This window comes from Gorilla gorilla, chromosome 11 (assembly GCF_029281585.2).
Source record: "Gorilla gorilla gorilla isolate KB3781 chromosome 11, NHGRI_mGorGor1-v2.1_pri, whole genome shotgun sequence".
NCBI lineage: Eukaryota > Metazoa > Chordata > Mammalia > Primates > Hominidae > Gorilla > Gorilla gorilla.
In genome coordinates this window covers 55169427-55185140 of record NC_073235.2, presented here as the reverse complement: position 1 = coordinate 55185140, position 15714 = coordinate 55169427, and the positions used below count along the sequence as shown (strand labels likewise).

The window sequence follows — 15714 nt, the reverse complement described above, 5'->3', positions numbered from 1 at the left end:
GATTTCTCTTCTGTTAACCTATCCCTGTCCTTTCCTGTTTTTAGGTTGGGTTATTTTTTATTTTTTCTTGTAAATTTCATTTTAAGAGTTTTTTCTAATGTTATTGATGTTAACCCTTTAATAATCATGAATTTCAAATATTTTTCTTAGTCTGTCATTGTTCTATTGATTTTGCTTTTAATGATCTTGCCACACAACCTTTTAGTATGTTAATGTGGTAATTAGATAGGTTATCGTTTTTAGCTAATGCGTTTATTGAAATTTTTACAAAGGTTTCCTCATTCTTACATTTTCTTGGAAGATTCTTATTGCTTTATTTATCATTAAGTGTTTGATTCATCTGGAATATCTGTCTATAAGATGGATAGCCAGTTGTGTCAGCTATCAAACCATTTTTTCTGACTTTAATTGAAAGCTCTTTATTGTCATATCTTAAATTCTCACATTCTGGAATTTATATCTGTGTTTCCTTTTCTACTGTTTATTTCTGTTTGTGTTTTTCTAAACCAATATTAATACTTTTCCTGGCCAGGTGCAGTGGCTTACACCTGTAACCCTAGCACTTTAGGAGCCAGAAGTGGGAGGATTTCTTGAGCCCAGGAGTTTGAGATCAGCCTGGGTAACATGGTGAAACCCCATCTCTACAAAAATACAAAAATTAGCCAGGCATGGTGGCACACACCTGTAGTCCCAGCTCCTTGGGAGGCTGAGGTGGGAGAATTGCTTGAGCCCAGGAAGATCCAGGCTGCAGTGAGCCAAGATCACGCCACCACCGCACATTAGTAGGGAGACCCCATCTCAGAAATAATCTTTTTTTTCTTTATTAAGGGGTATGTTTTTCTTGGTTCCCAGACATGGGACTTTTGTTTAAAAAATAGATAACTTTTTTTAGAGCAGTTTTAGGTTTATAGCAAAATAAAGTGGACAGTTGAGTTCCCAGATTATAGGCCCCCACCCCAACAAATAACTTACTGCTCTCCCACACTGTCAGCATGTCACACCAGATTGGTACATACGTTACAATTGGTGAATATACATTGACAAATTGTTACCATCCAAAGTACAGTTTATATCAGGGTTTACTGTTAATATTGTACATTCTATATATTTTGACAAATGTATAATGAATATGTATGTATCAGCCCTTGCAGTATCACACAGAATAGTTTCATTGCTCTAAAAATTGGTGCTCTGCCTATTCATTTCTTCCTCTTCTACTCCAGCAACCATTGTTTTTGTTTGTTTGTTTGTTTTTCTGCCTCGGTAGTTTTGCTTTTCTAAGAATTTCATATAGTTGGAATCATACAGTATGTAGCCTTTTCAGATTGGCTTGTTTCACTTAGTAATATGCATTTAAGTTTCCTCCATTGTCTTTTTATGGTTTGATACTTCATTTCTTTTTCTCACTGAATAATACTCCATTATCTGGATGTACCACACTTTATCCATTCATGTACTGAAGAACGTTTTGGTTGTTCCCAAGATTTGGTCATTATGAGTAAAGCTGCTATAAACATCCATGTGCAGGTTTTCTGTGTGAACGTAAGTTTTCAGCTAATTTGGGTAGATATTAATAACGAGGAGCACTATTGCTGGATTCTGTTGTAAGAGTATGTTTAGTTTTGTTAAGAACCCTTGAAATTGTCTTCCAAAGTGGCTGTACCACTCTGAATTCCTAACAGCAATGAATGAGAATTCCTGGTATACCACACCTTCACCAACATTTGATAATATCAGTGTTTTGGACTTTTGCCATTTTAGTAGGTGTATAATGTATCTTGCTTTAATTTGTGGCTAATTATATGTGATGTGGAGCATCTTTTTATTTGCCATCTTTACGTCTTTGGGAAAGTGTTTCTTTGGATCTTTTGCCTATTTTTTAATCAGATTGTTTTATTATTGTAGAGTTTTGAGATAACAGGTTTTTATCATATTAAGTCTTTTGCAACTATTTTCTCCCAGTTTGTGGCTTATCTTCTCATTCTTCAGACTATCTTTAACAGAGCAGAAGTTTCTAACTTTAATGAAAACTAAATCTGTTATTTCAGCCTATCAATTATTTCATGGATTGTACCTTTGGGGAACTTTTTTTTTTATGAGCTATCCTTATTGCATTATGATCAGAAAGTACAGTCTCTAAGATGTAAAGTTCTTTACAGTTTATTAAAGCTTCATGTATGTTCTTGTTCAGGGCTAGTTTTTAAGAATATTCTGTGTGCTATATAAAGTTACTTTGTTATTCCTGCATCTTGGCATGTCTTTCATCTGCTTGGATCTACATAAGAAGATAGTGAATTAAAATCTTTAACTAGAAAAGATAAGTCATCTGTTTCTCCCTGTATTTTTCTGTTGCCTATCTGAATTTCAAGGTTAAATTGCCATATGCATATGTGTTTAGGATAATTTTTGATCTGTTACTTTTTACCAGTATATAGTCTCCCACTTTTCCATTATCATTTTTGTTTTAAATTCTGTTTAGGTAAGGTAAATAGGTACCCTATTTTTAAAGTTTCCGTTTGCTTTGTAAAAATGTATTACAAGCCTGGGCAACAAAGTGAGACCCTGTCTCTACAAAAAATAAAAAATTAGCCCAGCATAGTGGTGTGTATCTGTAGTCCCAGCTACTCAGGAGGCTCAGGAGGGAGGATCTTTTGAGCCCAGAAGCTTGAGGCTGCAGTGAGCTGTGATCTTGCCACTGCACTCCTGCCTGGGCAACAGAGTGAGACCCTTTCTCAAAAAAAAAAAAAGAAAAAATTGTTACATTGTGAGTACAGTATTTTTCCTATTTTTATTTTAACCTGGTTATCGTCTATGCAGATTATTTTGTGTATTTGTCTTGTAACCAATGACATTACCAGATTTCCTTATCAATTCAAATAGTATTTTAAAACTGTAACTAGATTTCACTGGAATTTTATATGTATAAAAATAGCAGTAAAGGCAAGAGAACTTTACTTCTCCAAAATTTACACCAGTAATTTCATTTTATTGCTGTGGTATATTTGCTAGAATTTTAGTGATTCCAGGCATGTTTTTGTGATTTTAACGGAAGTGGCTTTAGGGTGATAACTGATTGCCTTTTAATCATTTAGGTTTTTTATTTCTTAAATTATGTCATTTGAGCATTTTGTTTTTTTTTTTATTTTTTGAATACTTGTGACCTTAGTTTTCTGGGTGTGATTTGATCATACAAAGTTTAATAGTGGGATCACGTGTTTTTTTTTTTCATTTGATTAGATAGTGGAAATAATTTCTTCTGTAGATTTTCTAATATTGAACTACTCTTGCACTTCTACAGTAAATTCTGCTTGGTCAGAGTGTGTATGTTGTTAAATTTAAATTCATGATGCTCTTTTGGTATCTTTTCTGCTTCTTGTTAATTAATGGAGAGCATTTCATCTTTTTTTCCCTATAATCTGAAATCATGATGTAACATTGCAATTCTGTGTTCTTTAAAGGTTGTATAACATTCTGCTGTGAAACCATCTGGTTTTGTGTCTTTCTGTTGTGTCTGTGTTGGGATGTTCAAGTGTGATGTGCTTTTTCTGGGGTCAATTTTGGTTAAGTGATTTGCTTGGAAATCATTTTCTCTAGGTTTTGATTGGTTGTAAATCTGTATCTGTGATTGTATTTTTCCTAAATTCTGTTTATTATTTGGCTTTTTCTTTTCTTTTTTTTTTTTTTGAGACAGAGTTTTGCTCGTTACCCAAGCTGGAGTGCAATGGTGCGATCTTGGCTCACTGCAACCTCTGCCTCCCGGGTTCAGGTGATTCTCCTGCCTCAGCCTCCTGAGTAGCTGGGATTACAGGCGTGTGCCACCACGCCTAGCTAATTTGTTGTATTTTCAGTAGAAAACGGGGTTTCACCATGTTAGCCAGGCTGGTCTTGAACTCCTGACCTCAGATGATTTGCCCATCTCAGCCTCCCAAAGTGCTGGGATTACAGGTGTGAGCCACCATGCCTGAACGGCTTTTTAATATTTTCCTTATTTAGAGTAGTGAGGGGATTTTTCTATTCAGTGTTTGGATTTAGCCATTTTTTCTAAGTTTTCATAAATTCAGTTTATACATTGTACAAATGTGTGTGTATATGTGTTTGTCTCCATGACACACAGAAGGTTGAGTTTGAGTATATTGAATTTCTTTAAAACTGTTGTGTCTTGTTGACTAGCTTTTTCTGCCTCTGAAGAGCTTATTACTTGTGATAGTTACGTGTGTATGCTTTTTTCCTTATGCCCAGTTTTCTTTGCATTTCAAACGATTTTTCTGTATATATTTTTGCCACTGTATCATTTGGCACTGCATTTTAGACGTTTTCTATCTGATTACAAATAGGATAATCAGTAATACGAATGGACCATAATTGACCTGTTTTCCTATGGGTGTACATTGAGTTAACTGTAATTTTTCACCATTACACGTAATAATCTTACAAATAACGTCCTTGTACATGTTTGCAACAATATGAATGGAAGTTTTCAGAGTGAAATTTCAGGTTCAAGCGGTGATGTTTGCATTTTTAATATTTGTAAGAACTGCTGAATTGCCTTTATGCTAATTTCATTCCCAACAGTAGCACATGAGAGTGAGAAAAAGTACCCTTTTTCTCACACACCTTTCGCATTGTATATTAATGGTCTTTGTCATTTATCTGATGAGCAAAAAGCTTTTATTAATGTGTGGTTTTTTGATTGGCTAGTGAAGTTGAACATCTAATATAATAACTGTATTCTGTCTATGGCCATGTTTATTTTTCCATTAGACTGTGTTTTCATATTGATTGTAGATATAGTAAGGATAATTTTATCCCTTATTTTGCTGATACACTCCCAGTTTATCTACCTACTCCCCAAAAAAAGTTGTTTTAATTCAGTTCCCAGAACTGCCGTTTCATATCTAATTTTTTATTAGCATAATAACTGTTGGTAATAAAATAATTGTGGTCTTGAAAAGCAGCTCGGTGTTCTAGTGTCATTTCCCAAGTCCCTATGAGCAAGTTACCAGCCTTGCTAAACCTTGGTTTTCTTATCTGTAGAAAGATAATGATTATACCTGCTTTGTAGTGTAATTAGTTATAAGGCTCAAATAAATAGTTAGAGAATATTAAGTTGGTTTCTATTTGTTTTATTAGCTTGTGTCTCCTCTCCCTCCTCATCATTTGGTCAACTATACAGTGTCCTTTTCTTTTTTATTCTTTTATCTCCTTGTGGTTTTGCTGATTTTGCTCTTTCCTTGATGCTCCTTAGCAGATGTGACTTGAAAAGTTGAGCATAGTCTACACAGTTTTGCAGCTTATGGTAGAAGTCTGTTTAGGTGGTGATGGTGCAGTTTTGAGATGCTACTGAGATCATTAGTTGTTTTTAAAAGGAAAATATAAACCTGTTTATCTGTCTTAACACCATTTAATTTGTGAAATAAAGTGTTACCATATAGTTGAAGTTTCCACATTTGTGTTTCTAATTGCGCCACCTTTTGATGAAAAGAAGTTAAAGCAGGCTAATAGCAGAAAGCCAGATTATTTTTCCACCACCTGTTTTTATATTTGCTTTGGAGATTTTTCCAGCACCTGTTTTATATTTGCTTTGGAGATATTATGGTGGTTTTATCCATTTTAAAGTGCTAGAATTTAACACAGCTTTGGAATTATCTAATTATCCTGCTACAGCATGCAGAAATTTATTGCAGATGGGACCATCTAGTTGGGAGACAGTGACAGATCATCAGGCATTAGATTCTCGTAAGGAGCATGCAGCCTCACATGCACAGTTCACGATAGGGTTTGCACTCCTATGAGAAACTAATGCCACCTCTGATAGGACAGGAGGCAGAGCTCATGAGGTAATGCGAGTGATGGAGAGCGCCTGCAAATACAGATGAAGCTTTGCTCGCTCACCCACTGCTCACCTCCTGCTGTGCGGCCCGGTTCCCAACAGGCCACGGACTGGAACTGCTCCATAGTCCATGGCCTCGGGGTTGGAGACCCCTGCTGTAATCCATAGTGTCTGTGACCTCCGTTGTCAGGGTAGCAGTTGTGCATGAGTAAACAGCAAAAGTGCCCACATCAAAAGAATGGATGTCACTGGTTTCAAAGAAAATTATAAAAGTAATGGCACTCCCTTAGGAGCTAGGAATAAAATGATTATGGTGAAAAAATTGGTAAAGAAATGAATCACATATGTTCAGTCACATTCCCAAAACAGAAGTCAAAACTAGGTCAGCTCTTACTCTTTAAAGTTGATAAGAAAAAAATAAAAAATCAGCCTTTTAAATAGGTACGAAAGACATTAAGAACCAGTACCAGTGATTTTTCACTTGTTTTATGATTTTTTTTGAAGATATATTACCAACATATTTGATGCTAAAGCGCTTATATTTGGAATATAATGGATATCAGCAACTCTGACACAGAAAGTCTCAGTGTGAGGAAATTTAAGGGATCTCTTAAGTACTTTATTTGCCTATTTTTCTCATTATGTATGCATAAAAGTGGTATATGGTAAAATTAATGTGGAAGTAAGACTAATTTTCAATAAGTTTGAAGTAAAATCTGGTAAAAAAGCATATGATCGTTTGACAGCGATTTTATTTTTTCTTAAGAGGTTTGTACAATAATATGTCTTAGATTTGAGGAAATATTATATAAATCATTTTTGTAACCCTTCAAGCATAGTTAAATTTGTCACCATCTGGAAAATCTGGTGCTTGAAACTAGATTTACTACCTTTGATATCATTTAGTAAATCATTCATTCATGATGCCTTTTAAAACTTTTAACCAACTTTTATCTGAGGGATGTCTAGTGTTGCCTGAAGTATCATTAGCAACTTCTAGTAGGTTCTTAGTGTGTTCTGTTGACCTTAATAGTGGATTTATATTCTGTAGTTTCATTCATGTAAAATTTTATCTCACCTATCTTGTTTTGAGGCATTCACATACACATTTTATCCCTGTTAAATTTCATCTTGTTGACAGTTAAATTCTGATTGTTGTCCAGAAGCTGTGTTTTGACAGCTGTGTCTTTCTTTATGGAATATCAATTAGAACTTTGTCTAAGTTGATACAAGTATTCCTTGGACTAGAGTAGATGAATAGATGATCACATAGTCAGTTCAAATATATTAGCATCTAGTTCCTATATTTTCTTTATCCACTAGGCACAGATTTGTATTCTGAAAGATTGTCTTTTGTATGTAAGCTATAAAGTTACTGTTCTTAGGAGAGTAGTCTTATCTTTGTAATTCAGAGAGATCCTGAAACTTGAATTTACCCTTGCTGCTTTTGAAGTACTCTAAAAACCTTGTTTTTCAGTTCCCTTCCTACTTGTATTGATGAATTATTCTAGATTACTTAAACTGTCAAAATATGCCCAGTTTTTACTTTTGATTGATTTCTTAATATATTTATTGCCTTGGAACTAATGATACTGATATTGTCAATGGCATTGTTACATAATTTACATCTTTTTTAATCTTTATTCTTTAGAAATCAATGTGGACTGAACATAAATCACCTGATGGAAGGACTTACTACTACAACACTGAAACCAAACAGTCTACCTGGGAGAAACCAGATGATCTTAAAACACCTGCTGAGGTAAAAGTTTGAGAGCTGGAATTCAGGGACTGTCAAGTAGACTGGGGCATATTTTTTAGGATTCTATAAGTAGTCGATTATCAAAGAGCAGTACTGCTTAAGTGTCAGAAGAGGATCTGTAAAGACATTCCGAAAAAAAGAGGGTTAGTATAGTCACACCAATCGGGAAGAAGAGCAATAAAACTCAACAGAATAATTTTATTTACTGATTTTGCCCCTGCTTAGAAAACCTAGTAGAGTGGGATCAATTTTAAAAAGGTGATTTAAAGAATAAATTGGAAGTGGGGAAGACTGTTTCTTTGCCTGCCGCTGGCTTTTTTTTCTGATAGCAAAACTGGGTGATTTTAAATGACTTCTACTGAGTTCTTAAATTTCCAGTAGGGTTAAGGGTAGTGGAGATGAAATTTAAGTTACCTACAAATACTTCCTTCTCTTAGAGTGGGAAGTTTTCTCTTTGCAGGAAATGCCCTTTTAAAAAGTGTGTTTTTATTTTGTTTTTTGTTGTAAGTTTTACCATTCAAAATATACAGATATTGAAGAAAAAGTTAAGGTTGAAGGAATAAACTGAATTAAGCAATGTCACATGTTGTTTAATTAGAAACTCTGGGGTGCTAAGTAAGTAAGAGTTGATCTGGCACTCCAGGCTATGCTTAAGTTTCATCCTAGCTGGTGGTATACCTTTTTGTTTTCTTCTCTTCCTAATTAAGGAATTTGAGAAGGTAAAAGTATTTTCCAGGTTGCTGTACTAACATGCACAGCAGTGCTTGGGAGGGGAGGTCAGCCGATTTTTAAAAACATGTATTCCAGTACTGATTTATAGCCAATGATATTAATTACATGCTTTGTCCAAGACACTCTGTTTGGATTCACACTTTGAATAGATTTCTCATACTACCCTAACAGGTTTTGTTTATTCGATTTTAAGTATATTATACCTACATGTTTTCTTACATAATAAGTTAATTCGTTCATAAACTACGAAACTGAAACCTAAGCATGACTAAATTAGATTTTGTTTTTTTTGAACTTTTATGGTTTTCCAACTAATATTAGTATCAGAGAAGTCTGTTAAATGTGGATGATAATCTTGACCTATAATGGGGTGTGAATGGTTACAGTAAATAGGATTTGAAATTCATATAGAACTGGTTTTGAATCTTGTCTCTGCTTTTTAATGAGTATATTACCTTAAACAAGTTACTTTCTGACTTCAAGTAACAGTCCCTAGATACAGAATTATGTTACACATTTTGCAGTGTTATAAAGATTAAATAATGTATTCAAATGGCATCACTCAGTGAATATTCAATAATTGATAGTTTATATTATTACCATCATCTCACGAGTTTTAGAATTGTATCAATTGGTAATTTCTAGTGAAAACAGCCATGCAAATGATCAGTGATGTTAAATACATTATTATTAACAAACAGTTTTTTCCTCTTTAGCAACTCTTATCTAAATGCCCCTGGAAGGAATACAAATCAGATTCTGGAAAGCCTTACTATTATAATTCTCAAACAAAAGAATCTCGCTGGGCCAAACCTAAAGAACTTGAGGATCTTGAAGGTAAAATGGGGAAAAGTAGTTTTCAATGTATATGTTTTACATATATATGCCATTCACTTTGAAACAATTCCTCCAGAATAGGATTGTTCAAACAAAGGCCTTATTTTTTTTTTTAATTTAATGATTAGAACATTTAAAATGGCGTATAACAGTTTTTTGGGCTCTTATTTTCTTGTTGCTTTAGATCTCAGTTCTATAGATTTTAAATAGATTTTTATTTGATTTGATTCCACTGAAACTAGGATACCAGAATACCATTGTTGCTGGAAGTCTTATTACAAAATCAAACCTGCATGGTGAGCTGCTTTGATAATTCATTTTCTGTCATACTTAACATTTTTATTAGAGTATGTCACTAATATTCACTAACCATAATTGGATAAATCTGCAGTGAAAAATCTCTAAGAATTCTTTTCATTAAAGGGTTATATTATAAATGAGCTTGTAGCTTTTAAAGTCGTACTTTGGTTTTTAGAAAAAAAATCGTTTATCATTCAATTGAACAAGGAGTTCATATACAAAATTTCCAAATCCTACTATGAGTGGTGTATACATAGAACATGTGTTTTAACTCATTTCATGGTAATAGATAGTGGAGAACCTTGAATCTGTATCCATTTATATTTTGTTAGTATATTGTCAGACTATATATTTAATGCTAGTTTTGTTTAGCACAGTGTTGCAAAATAGCCTTGATATGTTCTTTATGGAAGAATTAAGGTAAACCAAGTATCATGCCTCACTTATAAAGGGAAAATTTTCCAACATTGGAACTAATCAGAATAACCCTTAAAAATCTAGAAATACTTAATACTAAATATAAAACCTAAGACTTAAAATAGCGATAGTAAGGATTGAAAATCTAGTTTTTATACTCACTTCTAATAGAATCTAGTGTCATAAATTATACAAAATTAGAAGCAGCAGATTGTAGGAGAATGGGGCTAATAAAGTAGATAGTGATGTGGAATGACATCTGGCAGGAAAAGAGAATAAAAATTTCCTAAAGACTGTCATATTAAGCCCCTTTGCCTTTTCCTTGTGCCACCTCATTAGATAGATAGATCATCATTGTATCAGAAAAATGTTAATTTATATTATTAATGATAACTTTGTAAGTATGTTTTTTTAGCCATCCTAAACAGATTTTCAGAAATGTTTTTCTTTAAAGGGTGATAAGTTTTAAAAATATTTTTATAAAGAGTTAGGCTTGTATTGTTACTTAATGTGGAGAACCTCATTCCCTAGTAATGTTAAATAAAAGGTATTTTTGTTACATCCAAAGGAAAATGTACTGGAATGAAAAATGAAATTGTGCAGATCTTTAAAGCTCAATTTAAGTTACTTATACTAGCATTGGCTAATAATAATATTGTAGATAGGTAGATTCCCAGTTGATCATTTATGAAGCATCAAGCTCATTTCTGATATAACCCTACTACAAATAGTTGGTGTGCATAACTATCTATCTACTTGTCAATGCTAGTATATATGTGCTGGAATTTTATAATAAATTTGATCCCATTTTGAATTTAGTATCTTAAAAATATATCAAACTAGTCTCATCCCTGAAGAAAATACAGTTTTCATCCAGAATTATGCAGATACTTTCATAGAGTTGTTACAGCAGCCTTTGGGAAAGCAGCAGCATGGAATAAGCTTTCCTAGTAATTACTCTCATTTAAGTTTGTTGTATTCTTTATTTGCTATACTAGACTTTTGGAGCAAGAATTTGTTCTGTAAAAGTGATTTTTTATTTTTTAGGATGGTAAATGAAATCCTATTGTATGATACTTTATCTTCTTTTAAAGTTTGTTTTCAGTGATTATATTTTAAAACTAGTAGATGACTTTTTTTCTCTCTTTAATAGCAATGATCAAAGCTGAAGAAAGCAGGTAAGCAATTTTGGACATCAATTTTTATTTACAAATTTGGTCTCTCCTATGATATCCTTGTGTTTTCTCAATTTTCATAATACAAATAATTAACATGTTAGGCTTGATATTTTGATGTCCTTGTAGCATTTTGTTGAGGAAAAATTAGGGAGGGGGATATTTACTCAATTTGATGTTTTGCTATACAGTAATTATTAGAATTTGGACTGTATCCCTTAACAAATTAAGAAGACTGTGTTACAGAAGAGTCCCAAATTCAGTTTGAGTTGATCAGGGAATGGACGAAATATATCTGTGTATCTCTTCCTTTATATAGGGTTTCCTCTAAATGGGCAAACTGGAGAAAATTTAAAGTTCTTAGAGAACTTTTTAATACAGGTCATTTTTCATGGTGTAATACAGTCTGATAGATTGGGTATTTTATAAATGTGAACGCTTACTGAACTTTTGAGTGCCTGTAATACATTACCATGAATGTTAACGGAATTAAAGTAGTACAGTTACATTCTGTGGTTTTAAAATCTTTTTTAATGGGTTTGGCATTTCTTGCCGTTTTTTCCTTCAATTATTTTTCTTATTATTTGATTTTATGACCATTTTAAAGCTAGCTTTATTTAGCTTTCTGATTACAATAATGAAATGACCAGTGTTCTCTTTTTTTAATGTATAGTAAGCAAGAAGAGTGCACCACAACATCAACAGCCCCAGTCCCTACAACAGAAATTCCGACCACAATGAGCACCATGGCTGCTGCAGAAGCAGCAGCTGCTGTTGTTGCAGCAGCAGCAGCGGCAGCAGCAGCAGCAGCTGCAGCCAATGCTAATGCTTCCACTTCTACTTCTAATACTGTCAGTGGAACTGTTCCAGTTGTTCCTGAGCCTGAAGTTACTTCCATTGTTGCTACTGTTGTAGATAATGAGAATACAGTAACTATTTCAACTGAGGAACAAGCACAACTTACTAGTACCCCTGCTATTCAGGATCAAAGTGTGGAAGTATCCAGTAATACTGGAGAAGAAACATCTAAGCAAGAAACTGTAGCTGAGTAAGTTTACTAACTTGTCTTCTGAAAATCAGTACCAGATTGCATTAATAAAAGTAATTGCCAGTTTAGTTAGTGGCCATTAATAGTTTAAATAAATTTTTTTGAGAATCGTAATATCAAGCTGTTAAGACAGTTGATCAGTTTTCAGGCCGAATTTTGGAGGGTTATGCCAGCAAACTTGAAAAATAGTTCAGTGAAATTTTAACAAGTAGAGCCAAGGCTAGGGAGTTGGGGCACAAATCTAAAAGATTGCCAAAAACCTTAATAAGCAAGATACATCATATTTTGATGCAATATTTTACATCAGATCAGTGCAAAAATTCATGATTAACAAACTATCAATATTTTCAGTTAAGACAGGTGTATTGTTTCTTCTTTGGTTATTGGTGTTTTGGGTTTCAACCTCCTATAAATCAGTTAAAAAAAATACAGCTTTGTAGAAAAATGAATTATGGGAAAAAAAGCAGTTTATGGCTGGGCATGGTGGCTCACACCTGTAATCCCAGCACTTTGGGAGGATGAGGCAGGAGGATCACTTGAGGCCAAGAGTTTAATATCAATGTGGGCAACATAGCAAGACTCTGTCTCTACAAAAAATTAGCCAGCACTTGTAACCTCAGCTACTGAGGAGGCTGAGGCAGGAGGATCACTTGAGCCTAGGATTTCAAGGCTGCAGTGAGCTATGATTGCACTGCTGCACTCCATCCTGGGTGAGACAGCAAGGCCACCCTGTCTCTCTCTTTTTTTTTTGGCACGGGGTCTCCCTCTGTCACCCAGGCTGGAGTGCAGTGACGTGATCAGGGCTCACTGCATCCTCGACCTCCTGGGCTCAAGCGATTCTCCCATCTCAGCCTCCTCCTGAGTAGCTGGGACTACAGGCACACACACCATGCCTAGCTCATTGGCCTGCCTCAGCGTGCCAAAATGCTGGGATTATAGGTGCGAGCCACTCCACCTGGCCAAGGAAAAAAGGCAATTTACAGAGAAAGAAAGTTGTCTAGGAAGTATATGAAAAGCCATTCAGCCATAATAATAAAGAAATACAAGTTAAAATAATACTGTGATTATTTTTCTAAGTGAAAGTCAAGTAGAGAAACATTTAAAAGATAACACCAGATACAAGAAAACTCTCTTTGCACTCTTAGTGAGACTATAGTAATACAACTTTTTAATAAAGCAAAGCTGTTATCTGTCAGAGTTCACGGTTTGTGTGTACTTGCATGCCCTGTAGTCTAGTACATTTTATATGGCTATGCTTTATAGAGCTTTAGAAAGTGAGGTCAAGCTAAATTTCTTGACTTTAAGGGTGGCCTCATGTTTTAAAAAAAAAAAAATAGTTCACCATAATCTCATTATTGAAACATGATTATCCATCTTAATATTTAAGCATGTTGCCTTCATCCATCCATCCCCTATTTTAAGTGTTCTTTTGTTTTTCGTATGTTAGTTTCCCAAAGTCAAAATAGATTTTTAACTTTTTCTGATGTTTCAGAAGTTTTAAAAGAAATCTGTATGGTTTATTTGAAGGCATGAAAATGAAATTAACATTTTGTTTTATACTTTCTCCCCCTTTTCTCTACATTTAAGATACACGAATATATATCTAATATATCAGAGACATCTTCCACATTGATAGAAATGTGTACCCATCATGTCAAATGATGGGTTATTATCATTTGATTGTGCATAAATGGAAGTGCTCCTCTATCAGTAGATATTTAGGCTTTTTGGAATAACTTTATTTTGCATCTTGTCATACTGAAAGTTTTCTTCAATAATGTTTTCCATAAGTTTAACATTAAACAGTTGTTTCCTGCTTTTTTTCATTCCAGCATTTCCTTGGTATAGTGTCTGAGTCATAATACGCTTTTGATTTTAATTACTATAACAGAGAACATTTTTTGTCAGTATCTACTACGGTGTCTCTTCGCCTAAGCATTCTACTTGTTTTTTTTTTCATTCCCCGGCCCCCACCCATGCATTCCCTTATTATGTAGAAGGAAATGTAAGGCTTCTACCATTTTTTCTCATCAGGAAAACCCCCGATTATTAAGCAAGTTAGTAATTCTGGGTAGTATTAATTTTTGTTTGACATCAGTATTCAGCAAACTTTCATGAAATATTAGATTGGAAATATTTTTGGATTATTTGTGTCATACAGTCTTTATATGGTGACTCAATTCAGCTGTGGTAGCACAGTCAGCGATAATGTGTAAACAAATGAACGTGGGCATTTTCAAGTAAAACTATAATTACAAAAATTAATAGGCTGAATTTGTCTAGTGGGTTGTAGTTTGTCAATCCTGATTTAGATTGATCCTTACATCTTATTTATCTTCACACTTGCCCAAATCCTTAGAGTTATTATAGCACTAATGTGAAACCACTGAATGAGTTTAATAAGCCATTTAAAACTATTAACCTGTGGGCCAGAGGAGCTAGTGTTTTAAGTCAGTTAAATGTTTATTTTGTTATTTGTCCAGGGTCTTAAAAACTGATTTAATAACTGAAGTTTTAGGAAACGATTATCTTTATTTCTTTGTCTTCAGATAAGTGTGTTTTTAGAGTTCATATAGCTTTTATTCTAAATGTCAAATTTTATTTCAACATCAAACATTTAAACAATTTAGACAGTATTTTTCTAAATGAAGCAAAAATTTATTTAATTGATAAATACCACATTTGAATTTCTCTCTAGTTTTACTCCCAAAAAAGAAGAGGAGGAGAGCCAACCAGCAAAGAAAACATACACTTGGAATACAAAGGAAGAGGCAAAGCAAGCTTTTAAAGAATTATTGAAAGAAAAGGTATTAATATTGCAGATTTTTATTGTTTCTTAGCTTTTTGACATCAAGCATGTATTATAGATTTTTATGTGATGTGTAATAATTACCCAACAAATGATGTTACTCTTCAATTAAACCTTGATGGTATTGATAATACCAATCTCATGAACTGTTGTAACTGAAAAGCAACTAAATATGTCTTTTTTTTTTTTGAAGTACACTTTTGTGAAACTTTCAACACAAAAAACTATTGTGTACAAGGTACTACACAAGCACATTTCTACCCAATATTTAATGTAAGGGGTTTTTTTTAATTCATAATAGTTATCTTTTATCCATAGTCTAAGAAAAAAGCATTTATGTTCTATTTAAATTTCAGTTAAAGTTTTCATTTTAGTTCATAGGTGTATTACACAGATTTGCCTTCAGTAAAAAACTATTTTTTATAACTTGTTTCAAACTCCTGCAAAGGGAGATGCTTGATGTTTGCAGTTAGTATTATACTCAGTTTCCTATTATGTGACTTAAACTATTCTTGTGTGAAATTTTAATTTTTCATTTAAATTATTTTCAGCGGGTACCATCGAATGCTTCATGGGAGCAGGCTATGAAAATGATTATTAATGATCCACGATACAGGTAGTACTTCAACTTTTTATTTACTTTTCACTTTGAGCATATAGCAGGCCTAGCACATTTAAAGTTGTGTAGAAAGATAAAACATTTAACTGTTGACTTCTGTTTAGGATACCAAGTATAGAGTTGTTTTATGTCTAATAACCAAAAAGTCAAAGGCTTATCAAACAATTTGAGTACTCTGCTACATA

General features: G+C 33.6%; 1 protein-coding gene across 9 annotated transcripts in view; it reads left to right on the top strand.

The window, feature by feature from the left end:
* The window catches only part of PRPF40A (pre-mRNA processing factor 40 homolog A), a 62201-nt gene that overhangs the window by 29052 nt on the left and 17435 nt on the right, over positions 1-15714 (top strand). For 5 of the 9 annotated variants that reach the window (XM_004032653.5, XM_019022435.4, XM_055380879.2 and 2 more), the window contains 7 exons: positions 7482-7592; positions 9041-9161; positions 9404-9457; positions 11032-11056; positions 11727-12101; positions 14800-14908; positions 15462-15526. In XM_004032653.5, the coding sequence (XP_004032701.5) occupies positions 7482-7592; positions 9041-9161; positions 9404-9457; positions 11032-11056; positions 11727-12101; positions 14800-14908; positions 15462-15526 (860 nt within the window). The remainder of the gene's footprint in view (positions 1-7481; positions 7593-9040; positions 9162-9403; positions 9458-11031; positions 11057-11726; positions 12102-14799; positions 14909-15461; positions 15527-15714) is intronic. The other 4 variants (XM_031008531.3, XM_031008530.3, XM_055380875.2 and 1 more) reach the window with 1 other exon arrangement.